Below are 22,479 nucleotides of genomic sequence, written 5' to 3'. Positions count from 1 at the left end.
CCACTAAGTAAGCTCTGTTTTGGGCTTAATGAGATCATGGCAGAGTTCATCTGTCATTCATGTACTCTTCACCACCTTGTAACTGTATTTCTTCAAATGTTCTCTGGCTGCCATTTTGTGGACATCACCATTTTAGTGTTATGACTTCATCTTGCAAAAAACATTTCTGGAAATAACATTTAATTTCTAAGTGTCCAATCTTTGTATCCACACATTGTTCAGAGAAGATAGTGACACTTGGGTCTTAGTTTAGAGCCTTGTGGCCATAAGAGGGAGGGAGCTGAGATTCACCTCAGGAGCCTGTGAATGTGCTCTGGATGTCCCTGTGCTCCAGGAGAAGCACTAAGTGCCTTCATTTGTGTAAGAAAATCATTGTCCTGTGGGATGGTTGGGAATTTGAGCTGACACATCCTGGCTCTGTCACCCAACACGCTGAGTTCTCAGGTAGTGCCAGGGCTGCAGGGCAAAGCAGAGCCACCTTGGCCACCAGCACAGCTGTCATTGTCCTTACTTTGCAGTGACAACTTGTCTAACCCCTGTGCTTTGTTTTGCAGGCAAATACAGAGTGTCTTCTTCCGAGCCATCCACCTCTTCCACTGAAAATACTTCCAAGGCATATTCCTTGCTTAACTGAAGCACTGCCAGTGCTAAATCATGTAACTCTGAAAGGACCTCTTCAAGACACACACGAAAAGCTCCTGGGAGTCACCAGGAAGCGGACTGCTTCATTTTGACTGAATTGTGCCTTGGTGAATTCTTCTGGAATAATCATTTCTGGTTAATGTGTAAGGCAGGGAAGCTGAGAGAGGAGGAATTTTACAAGGTCTGCCAATCCCAGAAGAGATGACAAGGATTTGAAGGCCTTCGTGTGCAAGAAAGGACATTGGGAGTGAAGAACTCTCAGCCCTTAAGTGGGTGCTTAGCACTATGCAGTACTGAGACATGAATTGCAGTGCTTCACACAGTTGTTGTCCAGTGGATTTGGTATTTCCCCTATCAACTCTCTGAATGATCCCAAAGGCCTGTGTAGATACACAAATACCTCACAGCTTCTCTCCTGCCCTCGTATTAGAGTCTGAAAAGGCCATTGTGGTTTCCACTTTCTATTTAAGACTTTCTGGAACTAAAAATTTCCAACTGAGAAGGCCCATTTCAGATCTTCACTTTTGACTTACATAAAATGAAGACCGTGATGATTCCTGCATGGTCTTCTTTCAGATGGAAAGACTGAAAGCTCCATGTGGCACTTTTTTGAAGAAAAGGAAGATTTATGCCCTTAACAATATTTTTCTTTCCCTTGATATGTAATGTGGTAAAACACAGATGGTTGCTGCCCTCTGCCACAGAGGGGACTGCATTTATTTAATGCATACAATTGTTTAGAATGCAAGGAGTGCCTTGTGTAAAGTCTGTATGTTTGGGTCTTCTCTCAGAGGAGAAACACACTTGAAGGACTCAGAGAATAAGTTCTATAGTGAATATAAATCATCATGTGCCAGGCAGGATGAATGGTTTTATATAAATTATTGCTCTAATACTACATTTGTGGAACCATTTTTTTCAAGCCTGTACACCTTTAAAGGCAGGACCCCTGCCTTGAGAAGAACCTGAAAAGTATTTATAATGCACACAAATGTTGCAAAATTTAATATACAATGTGGTAGAATCATGAAGATTTCGATTTGAGTTCAATATCAAATACTCAGCCACGTGGTACAGTTCTGTTTGATTGTTAGGGAATCAGGCCTGTGTTTGTCAATGGTGAAGCTGTTCCTGGAACTTTGTGGTGAATCAGGATGGGAAACTGTTCTCTACAGTTAGAAGCACTTATGATGGCTTGGTATGGGCAAGGTGGTATGGGCAAGAGTTTATGAATTCTGTGTAATAGCTAATTAGTGGAAGTACACCAGCACAGCTCCAGGCAAAGTGAGCGATGATGACTTACATAAGTATCTGTACCTTCTAGGATTCTTGAGCAATTTTTGCAGGAACATTTCCAGAATCTTAATACAGGTGTTCTGGTGTGATTTTTAACAGTGTTTTGAGAAGTTCAACCAGTTATTTAATCTAAGTTTGAACCATGGCTGAGAGTAAATGCATAGGCTCTCAACACTTCTGCTTGCTATGGGATGAAGAAACAAAACTTTCAAAATACACACAAGAAAGGGAGTGTATGAATTTTTATCAGACAGCAGCTCTACATGACACACTTTAATTGCCACATCCCTCAGAAAAAATCCAGATTGCTGCCAAGCCGTTGGCACAACTTTTCGTCCATATGATGAGTGGTTTTCTCCAAGTTACATTCATAATTTTTCTTTGAAAATGGGTGTTTTATGAACCAGGTTGAAATTTGTGCCCCCTGCAGTTCTTTATCTTCTAGCCATCATGGAAATGAGGACGACCGTCAAGACAATGGTTCCAGCAATTCCACCAATAGTCATTCCCAGGATGTTCCCATGGACTTGCCTTGACTGACACCTCTCCCCAGTGAAGAAGAAGGCTTGTCCCGATGGGCACCTGGGAAAACAAAACACAGATTCAGTGGATCAGGAGCCTTGTCATGCCCTCACCCCAAGGTCCTCACACTCACTATCCCAGATGAGCAGTTCCCATTGGAGGGGTTCAAGTCACAATATTCCTACCTTGTTAGGAGGCTATTTACACACTGGAAGCACCACAGAATGGGGCTTCTTTGCTTTATGCTGAGAAACCTGCCCTCCTGGCTGCTGGAAGGAACTAGCAACTGTGGTAGAGTATTATGTTTCTACTACTCCTTGACGACCTGATGGCTTAGACCTCTGAGGTCTGTAGCTCTGAGTACTTTTTAGCTGCATTACTTGAAGAAGAAAGCCAGGACAAGGAGGGAGGAGGTCTGTGGTACCTGCAGCTTGCTTTTCCTTTCACATTCACACAGACTCCATCATTCTGACAAGGGTTTGGGTCACACGGGTCTGGCAGATAAGGCAGCTGGTCTTGGACGGGCTCCATGTCCTGGACTGCTCTCTTCTGCCTTTCAAGCACGAGGCCTTCCATAAGGGCAGATTGCACAGGTTCAACAGGAACTTCTGTGTTATTGAGGTGAATTATATCTTTAAAAAAGGAGAAAGACACCAGAATCAGTGAATGATGCTATATGTAGCATGCCTTAAATCGGGCTCACAGGATGCTTTCTAGACCAGAGGATGCTCTTTGTCCATTTTCCCTTTACAGAGCTCTTGCTGTACCACCACAAGTTCTGTGTGTTTAAAGCACAAGATAGAAAATCATATTGAAATTACAGAAACTAGTTAGGTAAATCTGTGATGTTCTATGAGGCTGTTCTATTTGGAAACAAACAGTGGGGATGGCCTTTAGTATGTTCAGTGCTTAGAAGGGACATAGATACTGGTCAGGGTAGTTCACATTTCAAAACTCACTGCCATTTAGATCCCTCTTAACTCACAATCACTTTAGTCAACCTCACCCACCTGACACTAAGACACAGAAATGCTTTTTAAAGTTGATCCCCATTAGAAGAGATCTTGGAGACAGGTGTCGAGAGTTATTTGAATGTATGAAAATAGAAAGAATCACCTATTTTGTAAGGAGAATCAGGAAAGGGGTCCTTACCATTAAATTCTGCAAAGATAATAAGGTCATCATTTTTCAGGAAGCTTCTCCGTCTCAGCTGGCTGTGAGATATGAAGTTATTCCACCCCCAGGTTACACTTCTGTAGCAATTGCACGACTCATCAAACCTTCCAGCAACTGATGGTTTATCCCATATTATAGTTCCACTACCTGCAAAGAGAAAATGAGAACCACAAAGCTGTGCATCTCAAAGTACAACATGACTTTTTCCTGCATTTCTGTGTTAAAGGTGATTTATGCTATAAAATCAGGGTCAGGCCTGAATTTCCCAAACAAATCCCAGAGGACTGACAAACTAAAGGTGCCAGGTGATCTTCAGGTTAGGTCTGCATGAGGATTCTTAGTCTATAAGAGGCCATTGAAATGCCACAAATTCTCTTTCCCTGAGAACTAAAAAAGTTACCTCCTCATTGTTACCAGCTAAGAGTTCCCTCCTGAGTAAGGACGCTCCAGTCCAGTTTGTAGGTACCTAAGGTTTAGAATTTAGCTGATTTTTGTCATTGCTATGATTTTGTTAAACATATTCATATTTAGGGTTTAAAAACTCCTACTGAAAAACTATGTATTTAAATTCCACTAGAAAAAGTAGAAAGGGATGAAAATTCATGTGTAGTATTTTATTCTGTACAAACTCTGTTTTGCCCTAATATTCTAATTTCTATCATAGAATCACAGAAAAGTTTGGATTGGAAGGCACCTAAAAGATCATATCATTCCAACCCCCTGCCATGGGCAGGGATACCTTCCACTAAAATAGGTTGCTCCAAGTCCCATCCAGCCTGGCTTTGAGTCCTTCCAGGGATGGGGCATCCACAGTTTTTTCTGGGCAACCTGTTCTAATGCCCCACCATCCTCACTGTAAAGAATTTCTTCCTAATATCCAATCTAAACCTGCTCTCTTTCACTTTGGAGACAATTCCCTTTTGTCCTGGCACTCTGTGCTTTTGTAAATTGTCTCTCTCCATTTTTCTTGCTGGCTCCCTTCAGGTACTGGAAGGCCACAACTAGGTCCCCCTGATTGTGCAGCCTTCTGTTCTCCAGGCTGAACAATTCTGAATTGACACATCCATGAGAAAGGGTGAATCTTGTGCATTCAGACCATGTAGGCTGAGCTTCCCTGAGTGTGTGTTGAAGTTGACTGAGCCTCCAAAATACAGTTTTAACTTAAATTACTGTTTAGTGACAGAATACTGCACCCTGCTGTCATTCCATCCACCTGTGGTGATATGTCACCTATCACAATGGACAAACCACAGGTAGAAAGGGAATTGCCAGCTCTCGGGGAAAATCTATATTTAAAGTCAAGCTCAGATATCCTAGGTATTGTTCATAATAACGTCAACCTTATATATGTCACTTTTCATCTTATACAATCTTTCACAGGCAGGAATTCTGAGTCCCACACAGGGAAGATGTGCACAGCAAAGTGTCCCAAATTGGGAAATACGGCCAAAGTTTCTCAGCTCTGAGTCCTACACTCAGTCCTCTTGCTCAGATTCCTTGGCTGTCATTGCCAACATTCCTACAGGCATTTATGACATCCCTTACCTGAGCTAACATGGTCCTTGCTTGTGGTGAAGCTTCTGCTTGAGGACATCCTTTTCAGGACATCGGGGTCCTGGTCCAGCACTGTGAGTGTGACCTGGCGGTTCAGAGCCGGCCACTCCAGAACTGCATCATTCTCTCCGCTGCACAGGTGGAAGGCAACACGAGCATAGCTGCTGTTCTGGTAGTTGGGCAACACGCTGATGCCAAACCCATAACCCTCAGGACTGTAAAACCTGGGGCTTTCAACAAGGCTGATGGATGAGTTCTCAAGGATTTTGCTGAAGTTGCGAATAACCCACACAGCTGTGGGACAGGGGGTCTCTGTCAGAGTCACATCATCAATAGCAATCCCACCCAGTGAAGAGCTGGGGTTGCCCTTCAGTCCTTGGAAGAAGTAACGGAATTTCTTCTGAGCGTTGAGGGTTACGTGGGCAATCTTCCAGTTGGAGTCACTGTCCGCTTTGGTAAAAGGAAAGAAAAACATTTCCATCAGTGGGATTAGTGTTATTATAAAGCAACTTGCCCCTAACTGTCCATCCCAGCTGGACTTTTAGACAACTGGACCCCTCACAGAGTCCTGAAGGCCAGAGATCTTAAGTTGATATTGTGACTAAAATATATCCACATTGTTTTGTCATCTAAATGCTTTGGACATGTTGTACAAGGAATTCCTCACATGTTAGGGAATGACAGCCTCCAATACAAAGGACAACAGCCTAAGGGTTAAGATTAAACAAGAGGATGGGAAACAATGACCCAATGTGTTCCTGACAATTTTTCATGTATTTATCCTTCACTGTAAACTGCAGCAGCCTCATGTAGGCAGTTTATGACAGGTCTTGTGTTTTGACCACATAAATCATATGGCGCTTCAGTGGGTGAGTTTGTCCTATTTAGCAAATCATCCAAAGTGGGAATCCAGTACACATTTCCAAAACTGCATATGCTTTTCCCAACTATCTAAAAATCAGTCTGGGATTCTTAATGACTGCAAAGGAGCACAGGTATTTTACACCTGAAAGCCCACTCTTAGGTCATATAGCAGCCAGGGGAGACACAGTCAGTTGGTATCCAGCATGGCCTGGGGTCCCTCTCAGTCACTGAGTGCAACGTAATATTAGGAATGTTGTGACTTCTGCTGTGAAGCACTAAAATTACATTATTACAACCCAGAGTTTCTCTGCTAAATGTGCTCATGTGATACCAAAATTCTTAACTGTATTGCAAGGTGTTCCGGTAACTTCAGGAAAATCTTTTGGTTTCTGAGTCAGTCACGGGCAGAGTAAGCCAACTCCTCCTCTTTACTAAAATATTAATCTTATTTCCAGAATTACCTTGAAAGGTTTGAATTTTCCTCATCTTACGAATGTTCCCAGTGCCATCGTCCTCTTTCAGCCAGATGATCAGCTTGTCAGAAGGGCTTCCTGTGGTCCTGTAGAAGAACTGGAGGCACTGCTGAGTTCTCTTTGGATAAAGGATTCGGGACTCTAGGATTGCCACCTCATTTGCCTGGCCAGAGTTGGTGTTGAAGTACATGAAGTAGCCAGCATCTGGGAATAAAGGATAGTCTGTCACTGTCTGTTTACACATTTCCTGCAAAGCTGCATGGTGTAAATTGATCATTTCATCTGCACTCTTTTAGTAAACAGCAGAGCAGTACTTAACATGAACAATAAAGGAAATGACATTTGACAACCATCCAAGACAGACTGGAATAAGAACAGGAGTAGCAGTTCAGCATATATATGGAACTCACTGCTGTCAGCTCATGTCAGTTGTGCATTTGTTGGTCTAATTGGAATTTGGACTCCTCAGGAATGTCAGAGATATATGAAGCAGAGAATTCAGTGTTGACTACAAGCAATAAGGAGATACAATTTTTTTACTTGATTTACACTGAAGCTAATCTAAAAATGCGATCTTAGAGGTCATGTGCTATATTACCTTGTAAAGAGTAAGATAATTTCTTATCAGCAATAAAGATAATAAACAGGGGTTGGACACAAAACACTGTCCTGATCTTGAACATGCAGAAGGTTTTTTTTTACAGCTTGCCCAACTACTTCAAAACTCAATGACTCAGCGTAAGAAAATTACTTAAGAATTCCTGCTCCTCTATTTCCCATTAACATTTTTGAAGTGTTCTTTTCTTTAATTTTGCAGCGTCTACTTTTATCCTCATACTTACAAGGATTCACCATTTGCACACCTATAATATCTTGGTTTCACACAAAATTGTCAGGTTTTATCTGTATTGTGTTGCTTTTTAGTTATTCAATTTAGTCAATGATTAATAAGTTAATTTTTTTTGCTGTTGTGTGAAAGTTCCATAGACTCTTGTCCAAGATAACATATCTTAGAATCACAGGATGGTTTGGGTTGGAAAGAGCCTTAAGATCATCTTGTTCCAACAGTTATACCTGCAGCTGCATAAAGGCAGTGCAGCTTCCTGCAGGGTTAGTGAAGGGTCTTGAGCTGCTTATCAGGTTCTCTCTAATCAGTCAGGGGAATTATCTTCATTCACTTCCATATGGTAGCAATATTTTGAACTCATGTCCACAGAAACATTGTTAGAGATTGTTCTATGCAATGTATGACACTTAACCAACAATTACAGTAATTTTAACTCTTGCTCCAAGTGAGAAGCAGGGCTGTGAGCCTGTTGTTGCAATTGTTATAGTACAAACCCCCAAATGATCTAGACTCTACCTCCTTTTGGATAAGAAAGTCAAATAAAGGCAATATTAAGTATCTATGGCAATTAGAATATGGCAGACTTCAGCAGACTCCCTAAATGTTTAGCCGTACTTTTCTTCCTTCAGTTTAGCCACCAATAAGTAAAATACTCAGAATATCAAAACTATCTGGGGAAAATAGGATTCATCTATGTTAGAAAATTAGGATTTTGCCCCCACTTGTAATGATTGCAGAACCAGTTCTCAAAAATGTCAGAAACTCCTGATGGTGTCAATGACCCTTTGGAGATGCCAAAAGGAGAGACATTCTCTTTCCATGCAATTAATTTCTACACTCTGGAAATCCTCAGAGGTACCCACCCCTCTCCATTAATTCTTAAAAAACCATTGATGCTTATTTTGTATTGAGTCACTGGATGTTAAAACCTAAGGGCACATTAAGTGCCCAGTTCAGGCAGATGTGATAATCTCAAAAACTCATATAAATTATCTTTTTCAGTTACAATTGTACTGTACAGGGTAAGAAAGAGGAGAGAAAGAATGAAGAATTTGTAATGAGCTGAATGTTAGAAGTATGTATTTCTAGAAAATATCAGGTGGTTTTCTTGAGTTATATTCTTGGGCCTGATCCATGGCTACCAACATTATAGAAGGTTGTTAACAACAACAATTATAAAGGTTGCTAATAACACCTGTTATTTTCAGTTGGTGAGTCATTTGAGGGGAATAAACTAGTCCTGAGTGCAGCAAGACAAAGAGTAACAAAGCACAAAGGAATGTGCTTTAAGTCAGGAGTCCTTCTCCCTCTACTGAGTGAAAATTTACCACAGAAGTCACTTTTATCTTAGAATTGTGTAGTAGTTTACCCTGTCTAAACAATGACAAATTCAGCTATTGCTTTTCAGAACTGCCTGTTGGGATTTAATCCTTATTCTCAGCTGTAAACTAGCACACTGTGACTGAGACTCACTGCTCTATTTTTGAGAAGGTCTTCCTTTGAAAAATGGTGAAATTACCACATCAAAAAATTATCCCTGAACTCCTATCATAAAATCCTTGCAACTTTCTTCTACTTCCAAAACTAGAATTCCACAAGCTTAACTTCCTATTTCCATTGCAAACACAACATTTATGAGTGAGTGGCAACAAGTGCTGTATGATTCTTATCATGAAGTAATATAACTCTTACACAGACTTTGGAAGTTGCAGTAAATTGTTTTCCAGGTTATATTTAAAAGACCTCTACAGATTGTTCTTTGTCCCCTTTGATATTCCTGGTGTGGACAACATTCCACTACATTGAAAAAGTTTGCTGAGAGTGGGAATGCAAACACTGTCTAGAGTCTTTACCAACTTCTCTGAACCCATTATTGTAGTTAGCCTTGGGGAAACCCAGCTCAGAAAGTGTTTTGTTCCCTTCTTTTACCTCTACAGCGCCCAGAAAGTGTGTGGTCCTCCTGCCCCATCACACTGCCCTTTTGGTGGACCCAGTCTTGGTCACGCTGGGTGCCCTGGATCATACCACAGATGTTTTCAAGCTCAAAAGAACACTGGTCCAAAAAGGTGTGAGTTGAAGCTGAAAAAAAAATACACACACGGTCACCTCAGAGTGAGCTTTTAGCTCATTAAAATTTCTTCTTTACTTTTGGGGGGATTGTTTACAGTAGTATAACCATCCTGTAGATAAGACAACTCTCACGTTAGCAGATGTGAGCCCAATGACTCAAAAGAGGAAACATTTGATTCCTGGAGGGATTCCCTGGATAAAGACAACAATCTTTGACCTCTTTGCAGAAGGTTAATAAGCCCCCTGTGGAAGTGACAGATGGTGACTGTCTTTTCCTCTCTTTGCCAGCCTTGGGGTATTTAACCATTCCTCAGCTGAGGTTATTGTTCTTCATAGCAGCTTCTCTCATTAACCTGAGCTCTGTCCTTCCACTCCAAGCAAAGTCCACCCAGTTACCTTGGGCTGGTTCAGATGAGTTTGCCTTCAAGGTGATGTTTCTGCTGGCAACACCAAGGGGACAATAACTTCTCATGAACAACCATGACCAGTGATAATATCAACCAGCTCAGCAAACACCTAGGCAGTGTGGGACTCTAGACCTAGGCAATCTCAGGTGCAAAATAATCTGATTAAGTCCAAATGTCAGTAAAAGATGACAAAGTGCAGTTGCATTCACCTCAAAAATACAACAAGGCTGCCCACACACCACAGGCAGAACACAACCACAGGTCTGAACTCCTGGGAGCAGCACAGAAGAAAAAGTGTGGATGGTTTGACTTTCCTTGACTAATCTTTCCTAAAGTAATGACAGTGAGAAGAGCCAAAAAGGGATGAGAAGGGGACAAACTGATTGTGTTTATCTGCACACTACAGGTCCTGTCCCATACCTCTTCAAGCACATCTGAGAAGAGCTTTTGTGAGTTTAGAGACATAAAGGAGATGAACCAGCCTGGCTCAAGTACAACCAAAGAAATTGTTTGCCATGGTTAAATTCTGACTTACTGCAGTTGTACATGCGATTCAGTCTTTCCAGGTCAATGGCACTGAAGTCTAGACGTTGGCCAATAATGTCATCAAACGCTGGTATCTTCGCTGTGATTGTGGGGACACTTTCATTTTTGTTAAATGAAAATGGTTGATAGTGCATGACTGATTCGTAGTCATAGGGGGTGTTCAGATCAGTGATGTAGGTGTCATCATACTTCACAAAATTGTGCTCTCTGCCTGGTAAAAGAACAGAAAAGTGCTTCCTTTTTAGAGAAAATGGAAAGGAAATGGCATTACCATCTCGCCTTGGATACAATTTTCTAAGGCACAAATTATATACCCCAAAGCAATTACTTCACAACAAAATATTAAAACTTAGCAAGATTTATGTTTGTCATTTGGACAACAAAGCAGAGCCTTTGGATTGCACTTCCATTACTGAAATCACAGGTGACTCCAGTAAATTCAAAAATTTATATCAATGAGCTGTAAAGAATGGAATACATAGGAGGTGAGATTAGAATTAATAGGAATGGTTTAACATTAATGGTCCTGAAGGATCAAGTTTAAGGATTAATGTACTCCATTCCAGAATCTGTGAATATTGATGCAAATATTTTCCAGGTATTAGATCATATATGGAGAAGGAGAGGCCCTGAAACTCATAAAGGAAACAAATCTGGAAAGCCCAGAAGTGTCTTCAGGTTCTGCCCGTCTTTGAAATAAATAATGCCCTAGCAATCTCTGGGGAAAAATGTATTTTTACCCTAGATTACAACATTGCTATGATATTTCTACTGAAGTGGCTTTTGGAAACAGGTTACTCATGGTTCCTTGGTGAAGTAATTTGTACTTAGAGAAAGTTTTTCATTATGAAGGTGTCTGCTAGGGCAAAGAGAGGGAGTCACTTCATATGCTTTGGTATAGAAGTAAAAAGACCTTGCCAGCATTTACAATTGCAAATAATGTTTTCAGAATATTTGGCATTCTTTTTCAAAGCCAAAACAGCACACGACTGTGTCGGTGGGTAATTACACTTTCTCTGCTTAACAGCTGCCCTCCCCTTCTGCAAATCACAAAGGTCTTCAGTTCAAGGCTCAAGATTATATGGAGCTTAGAATTGTTTTCTTACAGAGACTTGAATTGCACCTTTTATCAAAATTTTTTTAAAAACTCTCTTCTAGTCACTCTTTTTCAAATATATCATTGTTATGTAATACAGAATCAGATCTTACAGCGGACAACAGGAAAAACTGTCTAGGGATAAGGGGGACTGTGAAGAGTTTGTTGAAACTCATGAAGCTCCTGAATATGGTGATACTGAACCTGAAGGCAAGAATCTGCAGACACACCTGGGTAGGAGAGAGCAAGACAGAGCCCTACTTCATATTTCCCATCTGCTCTAATAATTTTAAGGGTTTTTTCATGTGCAAAGTGAATATTTTCAGTTTCAGGAAAGCCTGAATCTCTGAATATAAAACCTTTCAGATTTTGGAAGGATCTTGCCTACAGAAGAGCTACCTCAAAACTAATAATCTAAATAAGTTTACAATTTGCATTACATGGTAAAAGGAAATAGATTCATAGAGGGGAAGTAATTTGTTTAAAATAAGAGAGCAGAGCAGTCCAAGAGCCAAAGGGAAATAAAAGTCCTGATTTCCAAGCAGGGCCTCTCTCTTCTGGCCTTAAATAATGTCTGGGCTTGACCAGAGAAGTTGCACCAAAATTTATTAATTACAGTGGTCTCAGATGTGGTTCACTGTTTTCTAAAATTCTATCCTTAGGAAGGTCTTTAAATCTAGAAGTGAAAATGGGATATTGATAAATCTACACTTTGCAAAATGTAACTTGAACGTTAAAACCCACCTTCAATAATTTCATCCCACCAGATATTGACGTAGTCATCCCGGTCCATCCTCGACTGCTCATGGTAAAATCCCAAAGCGTGCAGGATCTCATGTTCCACAATTGCTCTGTAGTCACACCCTGACCCAATTGAGAGGTTCTGTCCAGTCTGCTGGTTCCCCACCATGGACCAACACCTGAGAAAAAGGGAGAGCTTACTCTCTGTTCAGTAGTTTTCTTCTCTGTATTTAACTTTTCAATCTGCTCACTGGATTTAGAGTAAGATTGTAGAAGTTTTTAATATGAAAGGAGTCACATAAATCATTATTTGGATGCTGACCACGTGCCTTGATACCCTAAAAATACTCCAGCCTGAAAGCAGACTAAGCCCCAGAAACTATCACTTCATTACTTGTCCTCTGTGTCAGGGAAGATCACCCTGCATTTTTGAAAGCCACAGAAGTTTTGTCCTGCACCAGCTGCCATTTGGCCAAGAAATATAAAACACGCAACCTACATGGAAACAGTAAATTCATTGAAACAGGATGAGCATTTTTGCAATAACTTGAGCTAGAAAAAAGACTCAGGAGTATTTAGAACAGCAACATTTGGTCCTTTTTAACAGCAACCATGCTTTGCATTGGCCAGAGGTATGAAAATACATTTCTAGTATTAAGATCTTCAACACTGGCTTGTCAAAAATCATGGTGCTTGTAAACTTGTAAGAGAAGTGTTGTAGGACACTCAAGGAAGAGCTGAAGGCAGAAACATGAACTTCTGGGAAAACAAGAAATATTCACAGCTGATACAGTGAGATTTTTGTGCTTTTCTACATTTTCTTCCAGAACATACTTAGCTGTAGGAAAGAAATCCCTTCAATTCTTGAAAAACTTGACTCTCTGTGCATAAAACCCTTTCAGATTTTGAGAGACCGTTCATTAACAAGGAGCCATATCAAAACAATAGAAATATTATAATAGATTGTCTTTACACTTTTTCTTTCCTTTTCCTTTCCTTTCCCTTCTTCTTTTCTTTTCTTTTCTTTTCTTTTCTTTTCTTTTCTTTTCTTTTCTTTTCTTTTCTTTTCTTTTCTTTCCCTTCTCCTTTTCTTTTCTTTTCCTTCTCCTTTTCTTTTCTTTTCTTTTCTTTTCTTTTCTTTTCTTTTCTTTTCTTTTCTTTTCTTTTCTTTTCTTTTCTTTTCTTTTCTTTCCCTTCTCCTTTTCTTTTCTTTTCCTTCTCCTTTTCTTTTCTTCTCTTTTCTTTCCCTTCTCCTTTTCTTTTCTTTCCCTTCTCCTTTTCTTCTCTTTCCCTTCTCCTTTTCTTTTCTTTCCCTTCTCCTTTTCTTCTCTTTCCCTTCTCCTTTTCTTCTCTTTCCCTTCTCCTTTTCTTTTCTTTTCTTTCCCTTCCCTTCTCCTTTTCTTTTCCTTCTCCTTTTCTTTTCTTTTCTTTTCCTTCTCCTTTTCTTTTCTTTTCTTTTCTTTTCTTTTCTTTTCTTTTCTTTTCTTTTCTTTTCTTTTCTTTTCTTTTCTTTTCTTTCCCTTCTCCTTTTCTTTTCTTTTCTTTTCTTTTCTTTTCTTTTCTTTTCTTTTCTTTTCTTTTCTTTTCTTTTCTTTTCTTTTCTTTTCTTTCCCTTCTCCTTTTCTTTTCTTTTCCTTCTCCTTTTCTTTTCTTCTCTTTTCTTTCCCTTCTCCTTTTCTTTTCTTTCCCTTCTCCTTTTCTTCTCTTTCCCTTCTCCTTTTCTTTTCTTTCCCTTCTCCTTTTCTTCTCTTTCCCTTCTCCTTTTCTTCTCTTTCCCTTCTCCTTTTCTTTTCTTTTCTTTCCCTTCCCTTCTCCTTTTCTTTTCCTTCTCCTTTTCTTTTCTTTTCTTTCCCTTCTCCTTTTCTTTTCTTTTCTTTTCTTTTCTTTTCTTTTCTTTTCTTTTCTTTTCTTTTCCTTCTCCTTTTCTTTTCTTTTCTTTTCTTTTCTTTTCTTTTCTTTTCTTTTCTTTTCTTTTCTTTTCTTTTCTTTTCTTTTCCTTCTCCTTTTCTTTTCTTTTCTTTTCTTTTCTTTTCTTTTCTTTTCTTTTCTTTTCTTTTCTTTTCCTTCTCCTTTTCTTTTCTTTTCTTTTCTTTTCTTTTCTTTTCTTTTCTTTTCCTTCTCCTTTTCTTTTCTTTTCTTTTCTTTTCCTTCTCCTTTTCTTTTCTTTTCTTTTCTTTTCTTTTCTTTTCTTTTCCTTCTCCTTTTCTTTTCTTTTCTTTTCCTTCTCCTTTTCTTTTCTTTTCTTTTCTTTTCTTTTCTTTTCTTTTCTTTTCTTTTCTTTTCTTTTCTTTTCCTTCTCCTTTTCTTTTCTTTTCTTTTCCTTCTCCTTTTCTTTTCTTTTCTTTTCTTTTCTTTTCTTTTCTTTTCTTTTCTTTTCTTTTCTTTTCTTTTCCTTCTCCTTTTCTTTTCTTTTCTTTTCTTTTCCTTCTCCTTTTCTTTTCTTTTCCTTCTCCTTTTCTTTTCTTTTCTTTTCTTTTCCTTCTCCTTTTCTTTTCTTTTCTTTTCTTTTCTTTTCTTTTCTTTTCTTTTCTTTTCTTTTCCTTCTCCTTTTCTTTTCTTTTCTTTTCTTTTCCTTCTCCTTTTCTTTTCTTTTCTTTTCTTTTCCTTCTCCTTTTCTTTTCTTTTCTTTTCCTTCTCCTTTTCTTTTCTTTTCTTTTCTTTTCTTTTCTTTTCTTTTCTTTTCTTTTCTTTTCTTTTCTTTTCCTTCTCCTTTTCTTTTCTTTTCTTTTCCTTCTCCTTTTCTTTTCTTTTCTTTTCTTTTCTTTTCTTTTCTTTTCTTTTCTTTTCTTTTCTTTTCTTTTCCTTCTCCTTTTCTTTTCTTTTCTTTTCCTTCTCCTTTTCTTTTCTTTTCTTTTCTTTTCTTTTCTTTTCTTTTCTTTTCTTTTCTTTTCTTTTCCTTCTCCTTTTCTTTTCTTTTCTTTTCCTTCTCCTTTTCTTTTCTTTTCTTTTCCTTCTCCTTTTCTTTTCTTTTCTTTTCCTTCTCCTTTTCTTTTCTTTTCTTTTCTTTTCTTTTCTTTTCTTTTCTTTTCTTTTCTTTTCCTTCTCCTTTTCTTTTCTTTTCTTTTCCTTCTCCTTTTCTTTTCTTTTCTTTTCCTTCTCCTTTTCTTTTCTTTTCTTTTCTTTTCTTTTCTTTTCTTTTCTTTTCTTTTCTTTTCTTTTCTTTTCTTTTCTTTTCTTTTCTTTTCTTTTCTTTTCTTTTCTTTTCTTTCCCTTCTCCTTTTCTTTTCTTTCCCTTCTCCTTTTCTTTTCTTTCCCTTCTCCTTTTCTTTTCTTTCCCTTCTCCTTTTCTTTTCTTTCCCTTCTCCTTTTCTTTTCTTTTCTTTTCTTTTCTTTTCTCTTTTCTTTTCTTTTCTTTTCTTTCCCTTCTCCTTTTCTTTTCTTTCCCTTCTCCTTTTCTTTTCTTTTCTTTTCTTTTCTTTTCTTTTCTTTTCTTTTCTTTTCTTTTCTTTTCTTTTCTTTCCTTTCCTTTCCTTTCCTTTCCTTTCCTTTCCTTTCCTTTCCTTTCCTTTCCCTTCTCCTTTTCTTTTCTTTTCTTTCCTTTCCCTTCTCCTTTTCTTTTCTTTTCCTTCCTTGTCTTGTCTTTTTTCTTTTTTCTTTTTTTTTTGTCCGCCTTCTAAAAATTTCCAGACTTAACTTCTAGTTATTCACATTCTTGGTAAGTTAAAAGGATGTACATGGAGGTTTGCATCAAAATGGAAAACAGCCCTAGATGGAGAAGTGGAAGTAGTTGACGAAAACCCAGAGAGGCTGGGATTCGCCTTCAGAACTCCTCCTCCAAACAAGAGTCAGCAGAGGGAGCAGCTGCTTGCGAGCCTTTTGTCTAAGAATCTAAGGTGAGCTGTTTTCCTGGTGGCCTCTTTTTGTCTGCTGGTAGCAAACCTTTAGACTGCTGAAGTCAAATGGAATGAGTTCCCAGCTGATTCTACCCGGCAAAACTAAACAGAAATTGATATTATCCTTACCCATCTTGCTTGCTAAAGAAAATGTAGCTTCTTTCTCCCTCATATGGCTTGAAATCAATGCAGGACTTCAGGCGGAACATTTCAAATGCCTGGAGAATGACGGCTTTGGCATTCAGGTCTGGAAAACAAGGACTGAACCTTTACTACATTGCAGTTTGTTCACCTTGGAGAGGTAAGATATGTACAGATACACATGTGGAACCAAAAGAAAAATGATTGAAAAGAGAAATTATTGAATTTTATTAAATTGTGGTTTGCTATGTTAGCTGTAGAAGAAAGAAAAACAATTTTGATATAAACAAGACTACAATAAGTATTTATTAGTGAATTTTAACATTTTTAATTTGAAACAGTTCTGAAAAAGGCAAAATTTTAATCATAGTGTCTGCAGTGCAAATAAGGATTGGAGATAAAATCTGAATAAAGTGTCTGTGTTACCTAGGTCATCACCCAGAATATAGGGAATGGGAAACTTCCATCTGTAGGTCTCATTTCTTAAGGCATTTCGCTGATTTTTCTGAAAAGGGAATTAACAGCTGGTGAGGTACCTACTGTAGGGAGATGGGCTGATATGTAGCAAAAATACAATTAGGACAAGCAATAGAAAGCTTTTAATTACTTACAGGGAGCAAGATATCACCCTGAAAGAGGTCCAGTCCAGCAGCTGAAATGGTATTTAATCAAAAATAATGTCAATGAATTTCAAATATATTTCATTTCATAAACCACATTGAACCTGCTTATACAAAGTTAATGTCCTTGGGCATCTACAGAAAATAAATAAGGACCAGCCTCTATATACTGAGTTACAGGTAACAATAAAAGTAACAGCAGTTTCTAGTTTCTACTCGATATTTACTTCATGACAATGTCTTCTTGGCAGTGCCTTTGTGATGGCACAATTATCAAAAGTGGTCACTTTTGATGAGCTCTGCTTGCTCTCAGGCAGTGACAATAGTCACACAATGGAACAGTGATCAATAAACATCTAAGCTGTGTAGCAAAACATGTTTGCAAAACTTTATAAAGACCATATAGAGATGGACAGAAAATACAGCTTGGGCTGCAGAGTCCTTCTGAATCATACAGTGTTTTTCTGCCTTAGCACCATGGGTCTGTCCAAAATTCAGAAAAAAAAGGCATCCGCATCCTTTGTTCACATAGACTTACAATCCAGGAAATATTCAGGTGTCACAGAGAGTTCTGACCTCACTTGATTTTCATTCTCTTGTTACCATGAGCTACCTGACCATCAGTCTCCTTGACAATACTGAAAATTCAGCATTATGCTCACGACTCTTCAGGCCTCATGAGAATTTAGATGTGAACTCACCCAAGTTGATTTGGGGAATGTCTTTGAATACCTCACCAGCTCCAGCATCTGCAAGACAGTCAAACCATAAAGTGTTCAGATGTGGTGGCTCACAGCAGGCAGAAGGAAATGCTTCAGAACTCAAACCAGCTCACACAGCACTTACCAGCTTCACTGGAGAGCTGTCCCACCTGGAGGAGAATGGAATACAACCAGTATAAGGTATGAGATGCCTCTGGACTGAGAGGAGTCTATAGAAATCAGGTTTTACTCACAGAGACTGGAGAACCATAGACAGAACACAGCAGAAGTGTCACACAGAGTGGGAAGATGGTGGAGCCCATTTTTGCAGTGGGAACAGAAACTGCTCCCTCTCATCTCTGGCAATATATAGGGCACGTTGTTGAGCTTTCCATGGAGCTTCAGCCAATAAGCATCAGACTTTTCACCTTTGAAACATTATTATAACAGTTAGATTTCTTCCTGAATGGCGCTTGCTGGCATTGCTCTTATCAGCTACCTAAGTCCATTTGGAGGAAAATTACAGAGAGGAATGTGGTAACTTCATGTCTTCAGTGCACATGGTGAAAGACACACCCAGGCTTCACATAACAGCTTCAACTCTGGCCCAAAGTTGCTGACTCCTTCCCCTGTGTTTGTTTTCTGTCACCATTATCACCTTGACTGCACAGGAGAAAAGCCACGCTCTTTGGCAGAATTCTTCCAGTTTTATAGCACTCCAGTGCCATTAGAATTTGGCCCAGTGCTGCTTTCAATTAATAATTAACACCACATTGTAAAGATTAGAAGTAAGAGAGATATGATTGTGAATCCCCTGACAGTGTCTTTGCTCAGCTGATCCCATGCCAGATCTGATGCTCCATGCACAACCTGCCACCCTCAGCCTCCAGAACAGTCACTTAGAGCAGTAATCCCTGGCCTTCCAGGTGGGTTTCAGAGATCACAAACTCTTGTCCTGTATCTTGCTGTCTTCTTTCTTAGGAACGTGGGTCAAGAAGGGTTCCATAAATCTCTAGTGTGCTGTGCATCAGTATTCCCATAGCTCCCATGTGCCCTGGAGTGCCTGAGTGCTTAGGCATGGAATCCTTTAGCTTAGGCATGGAATCCTGTCCTCCATTTCACATCTGAAATTACAAGTCATGGATGTGAAGATGTTCACCTCTATGTTCAGCAATTAGCAGAGAAGGGCTTGTGCCATGACACCCCTACCCACAGCCCAAGGCAGAGAACTTGAGTAAGTAGGTTTTGAGTAGGAAATGGACCTGTCCTAGAAAGAAGTCAGCCCTTCAAGCTAAGCAACATTTTTTTCCCTAAACAAATTGAAGTAGGAATCTATTCATAAGAGATAACATTGCAGAGGAAAAAGTACAGAGATCTTTTCTTGTTTAGAGAAGAAGGGCCCCAGAGCACTAATCCTTCACCTAACATAAATGAATGTTCTTTAACACTTTCTTTTAGGAAGAATTGTGGCTGACACCTAAGCTGAACAGGACATACTACTAGCAAAATAAGCATGTCTCAAGATACAGCATGTCAAGGATGTTTTCACAGGCAAGCAAAGAGAGTCAAAACACAGCACCAAGGCCATAATTCCACATGTTTGGCAGTGGATATGAGAAAGGAAGCAAAAAAATGAAGCAAAAGCAGAACTGTCTGAAAACCACTTGGTTTTAGTACCCTTAGCTTTTAAACTCAAGAACCTAAAGCAGATGTCTAAAGATAAGTCATTCTGAGAGCATGTATTTGCTTTCACAGATATATACAGGGAGTCTCTTGGATGCCCTTTAGGCACGGTGCTAGTCACTAAGGTCTCCCTGGAGCTCTCTCTTCTCCAGGCTGAGCAGCCCCAGCTCTCAGCCTGTCTCCGCAGCAGAGGGACTCCAGCACCAGTTGCATTTTGTCCTCCCTGAAGGGCAAATGCACATTATTCCATTGGCTGCAGTTCTGGGAAAAACTTGGTGAGGGGAAAAGCTGCTGCTCTTCCACTCTGGGAAGTACAGCAGGTATCTTTTGGTCTCTTACTCCACATTGTATGAAGTGGCCAAAAGTGCTGTGCATCAGTATTCCCATGCCCAATCCAGATCCACCCTGGATTCCTAGACACAGGCACTACCTGGTGTCACTAAATGCAGATAATACCTTTTGTTAATCTGCTTGCACTGGTTTTAACTCCACTGTAACACAGAAAAACTCAGACAGAGAAATGTGCTGAAATTTATGTCCTGCAAAAACAAATGTCTCCTGAGTTGGAAAAACTGGCATATCAAAGTGGCACCAATCACATTTTAATAAAAAAATTACCCATGAACCTTCCCAGTTTTTAGATAAGTCTATTTACCTTTGCAGGGCTTGAAATCAACACAAGACTTAACTTGTCAAATGCCTAGAGCTCCAGCATCCAGATGTCAAATACAGAGCAGAGGATAACAACAGCAGTTGCTCTGCTTTTAAAGTATTATAAATATCTACGATTCTAGATAGAAAAAATGAATAGGTGCACATTACAAATAGGAGCACATAAATAAATACCTGCCTGGATGAAAGAGCAGAAGGCAGTTAGCAAAATTCCCTGACAGGAGTAATTTTGGCAAAGGTCATAGAAAGATAATATTTTATTAGATAAACTGATAGTGCTGAGAAAAACAAGCAGGCTTTTTGACATTCAGGGCATTGCTCAGGTACCACTGGAAAATTTTATTGCATGTTATAATGTAATCTGAAATGTTGTCAACTTGGAGCTCAGGGCCAGTGAAACAAGATACAAGACAGATGCATTGATTTAAACAGGAATTTACTACTAATTTTTAATCTTGTATAAATCAAAACATAAAATAGTGTCTAAAATCAGATGGCAACAACAATAGTGCCCTGAATGACTTTATGTAAAAAATATTTACATATTCCCTTGGCCTCTACTGAGCTCAGACTGGTAGGAAAAGACACAAAGGATAGAGTAGATCAATATGAATGTTTTTCAGAATAGGATTCCCTGACATGATCACTCATCTCACAGCCATGGATGTGCTTTGCGCAGTGCTAACCCCACTCTGAGCAATCACCATTGGCAAAAAAAGGAGAGAAGAACCCAGATCCTGAAGCCTGACACTGATCACACCAGGATCAGTATCAAAACCAAAACACTCTCCACCGCAGAAAAACATCTCCGCTCTTTGCGTCACCCAGCACAGCCCCCCCCCAAACCAACATTCAAATAGTCAAGAGAGACACAGGCCCCAGGTAAGGGGATACCCAGCACATTTACATCCCTGCACCTGCCCTGTGCCCACAGCAGCGGCACCAAAATCCCCCCCAGCAGCAGCAGCAGCTCTATAAAGCTCCTCTTGCCATCCCTGACACTCCACCAACAGCAGCCACTGACCTGCCTCAGGCTCTGCTGCCACAGCCCCCTTGGCCAGCACAGCTCTGCTCCCCAGCTCGCACCATGGAAGCTTGTCACCCTCCACAGCAATCCAATGGCACTTCCCATGGGGCCATGGCTTTGGCCATCATCACCCTGGAGGTGTTTGCTGGCACATGGATAAATGCTTTCATCGTTTGTGTGCTTTGCATTGCCTGGGCCAAAAAGAAAACCCTGAACTCCAATGAGAAGATCTTGCTGCTGCTGGGATGCTCCAGGATTTCCTTTTCATGCTTTGCATGGCTTTACCACTTCCTTTCAACAATTTTTCCTAATTTGCCTCATTTTCAAACCATACTTCAAGTCCTTGCATCCTTTGGAACGTCTTTGAATTATTCCAACTTGTGGATCTCAGCCTGTCTTTGTGGTTTCTACTGCATAAAAATTGCCAATTTCAGGAACAGCTTCTTCATCTACCTGAAAGTAAAAATTGACAGGATGGTGCCCTGGCTCTTGTTGGGGTCAGAAATTTTAGCCCTGGCTATAACCATCTTTACCTATGTCCTCGGTGAAACTCTGCAGAAGAACAACATCACTTTCACCTGCCAAGAAAGTTTTTGGGAAGTAACATTCAGGATGGATAAACATCTTTTCCCTTTTCATTTTCTTACTGGCCTTGTATTTGCTGCCTCATTCATGGTAGTCACCTTTTCTGCTGTTTTCCTTCTCTTTTCTCTCTGGAGACACAAGCGCATGATGCAGAACAACTCCATGAAGGACCTCAGCATGGATGCCCACATCAGAGCCATGAAATCTGTCCTCTCCTTCTTAGTAATGTACAGCATCAACTTTGTATGTTTGATCTTGACAATAATTTATGACACAAACAAAAATAATATCATGACATTCCTTATATACGTATATTTGCATGCTTTTCCAGGTGTTCATTCTCTTATTCTGATTTTCAGCAATCCCAAGCTGGAAAAAGCACTGCTGAAGTTTCTCTCCTGTGTGAAGTGGGAGTTTTTCATGAAGTAGGAACTCAGAGAGAAGCTAGAGCCCAAGCAAAATGATGATCTTTTACTGTAGAAAACAAGTAACTTCATTTCTGATGCAGCTCTCCAGGCAGTGTAGACGATACTGATGTTCACTCTTCAACACCCAAGTTAGGACAACTTCATTTGTGTCTTTTGAGCTAAATTATTGTGAGCTAAATTTTATTATCATATTGCATTATTATCATATTTAGATTCAGCTAAACTTTGAGATACATTTTTGTTATTAACAAAGTCATTTAGCCCCGATGGTAGGAACAATGCCTAAGCCCCTGTGTGGTGAAGGGATTAATTTGGGCATGAGAGTCTGCTGGTGGGGTGATGGACCATCAGGCAGAGCCCTTTTACCTCTATCTGGGCTCAGTGGAAGAGGGAGTGATGCTAATGAAGTGTGCAGCCCCTGCCCAGGACTCATAGCCTTTGCAATCAGAACCCTGGGTATCCCTCACCTCCACCGCAGCTGGCTGCCCACCACCACTCACCATGGCAGCAAGGAGGTGTTTTGACTGCAGCCTCACCTGCGTTTCTCCCAAATCT

General features: G+C 39.7%; 3 protein-coding genes across 4 annotated transcripts in view; 2 read left to right on the top strand and 1 right to left on the bottom strand.

Moving 5' to 3' along the window:
* The window catches only part of ADGRF5 (adhesion G protein-coupled receptor F5), a 41,724-nt gene extending 39,636 nt beyond the window's left edge, over positions 1–2,088 (top strand). For both annotated transcript variants that reach the window (XM_014265682.3, XM_074538005.1), the window contains one exon: positions 555–2,088. In XM_014265682.3, coding sequence (XP_014121157.1) covers positions 555–634 — 80 coding nt within the window. In that variant the 3' untranslated portion in view covers positions 635–2,088. The remainder of the gene's footprint in view (positions 1–554) is intronic.
* MEP1A (meprin A subunit alpha) lies at positions 2,063–17,969 on the bottom strand. Its single transcript, XM_074538006.1, has 15 exons — positions 17,784–17,969; positions 17,675–17,699; positions 17,530–17,577; positions 16,820–16,860; positions 16,635–16,713; positions 16,197–16,314; positions 12,238–12,413; positions 10,387–10,608; positions 9,304–9,453; positions 6,516–6,731; positions 5,182–5,640; positions 4,991–4,997; positions 3,613–3,779; positions 2,885–3,092; positions 2,063–2,520 (listed from the first exon to the last, which is right to left on the bottom strand). Exons 1-15 carry the CDS (start codon positions 17,850–17,852, stop codon positions 2,373–2,375), a joined length of 2,133 nt encoding a protein of 710 aa, XP_074394107.1. The 5' UTR covers positions 17,853–17,969; the 3' UTR covers positions 2,063–2,372.
* Positions 17,970–20,883: 2,914 nt separating this feature from the next.
* Positions 20,884–21,925, top strand: LOC141728645 (taste receptor type 2 member 9-like). Its single transcript, XM_074538609.1, has one exon. The coding sequence runs from the start codon at positions 20,972–20,974 to the stop codon at positions 21,923–21,925; it is 954 nt and encodes a 317-aa protein (XP_074394710.1). The 5' UTR covers positions 20,884–20,971.
* Positions 21,926–22,479: the final 554 nt, after the last annotated feature.

The sequence above is a fragment of the Zonotrichia albicollis genome, chromosome 3, assembly GCF_047830755.1.
Source record: "Zonotrichia albicollis isolate bZonAlb1 chromosome 3, bZonAlb1.hap1, whole genome shotgun sequence".
Lineage (NCBI taxonomy): Eukaryota > Metazoa > Chordata > Aves > Passeriformes > Passerellidae > Zonotrichia > Zonotrichia albicollis.
The sequence above is the reverse complement of the archived record's forward strand: the minus strand, read 5'-3'. Positions and strand labels throughout refer to the sequence as shown.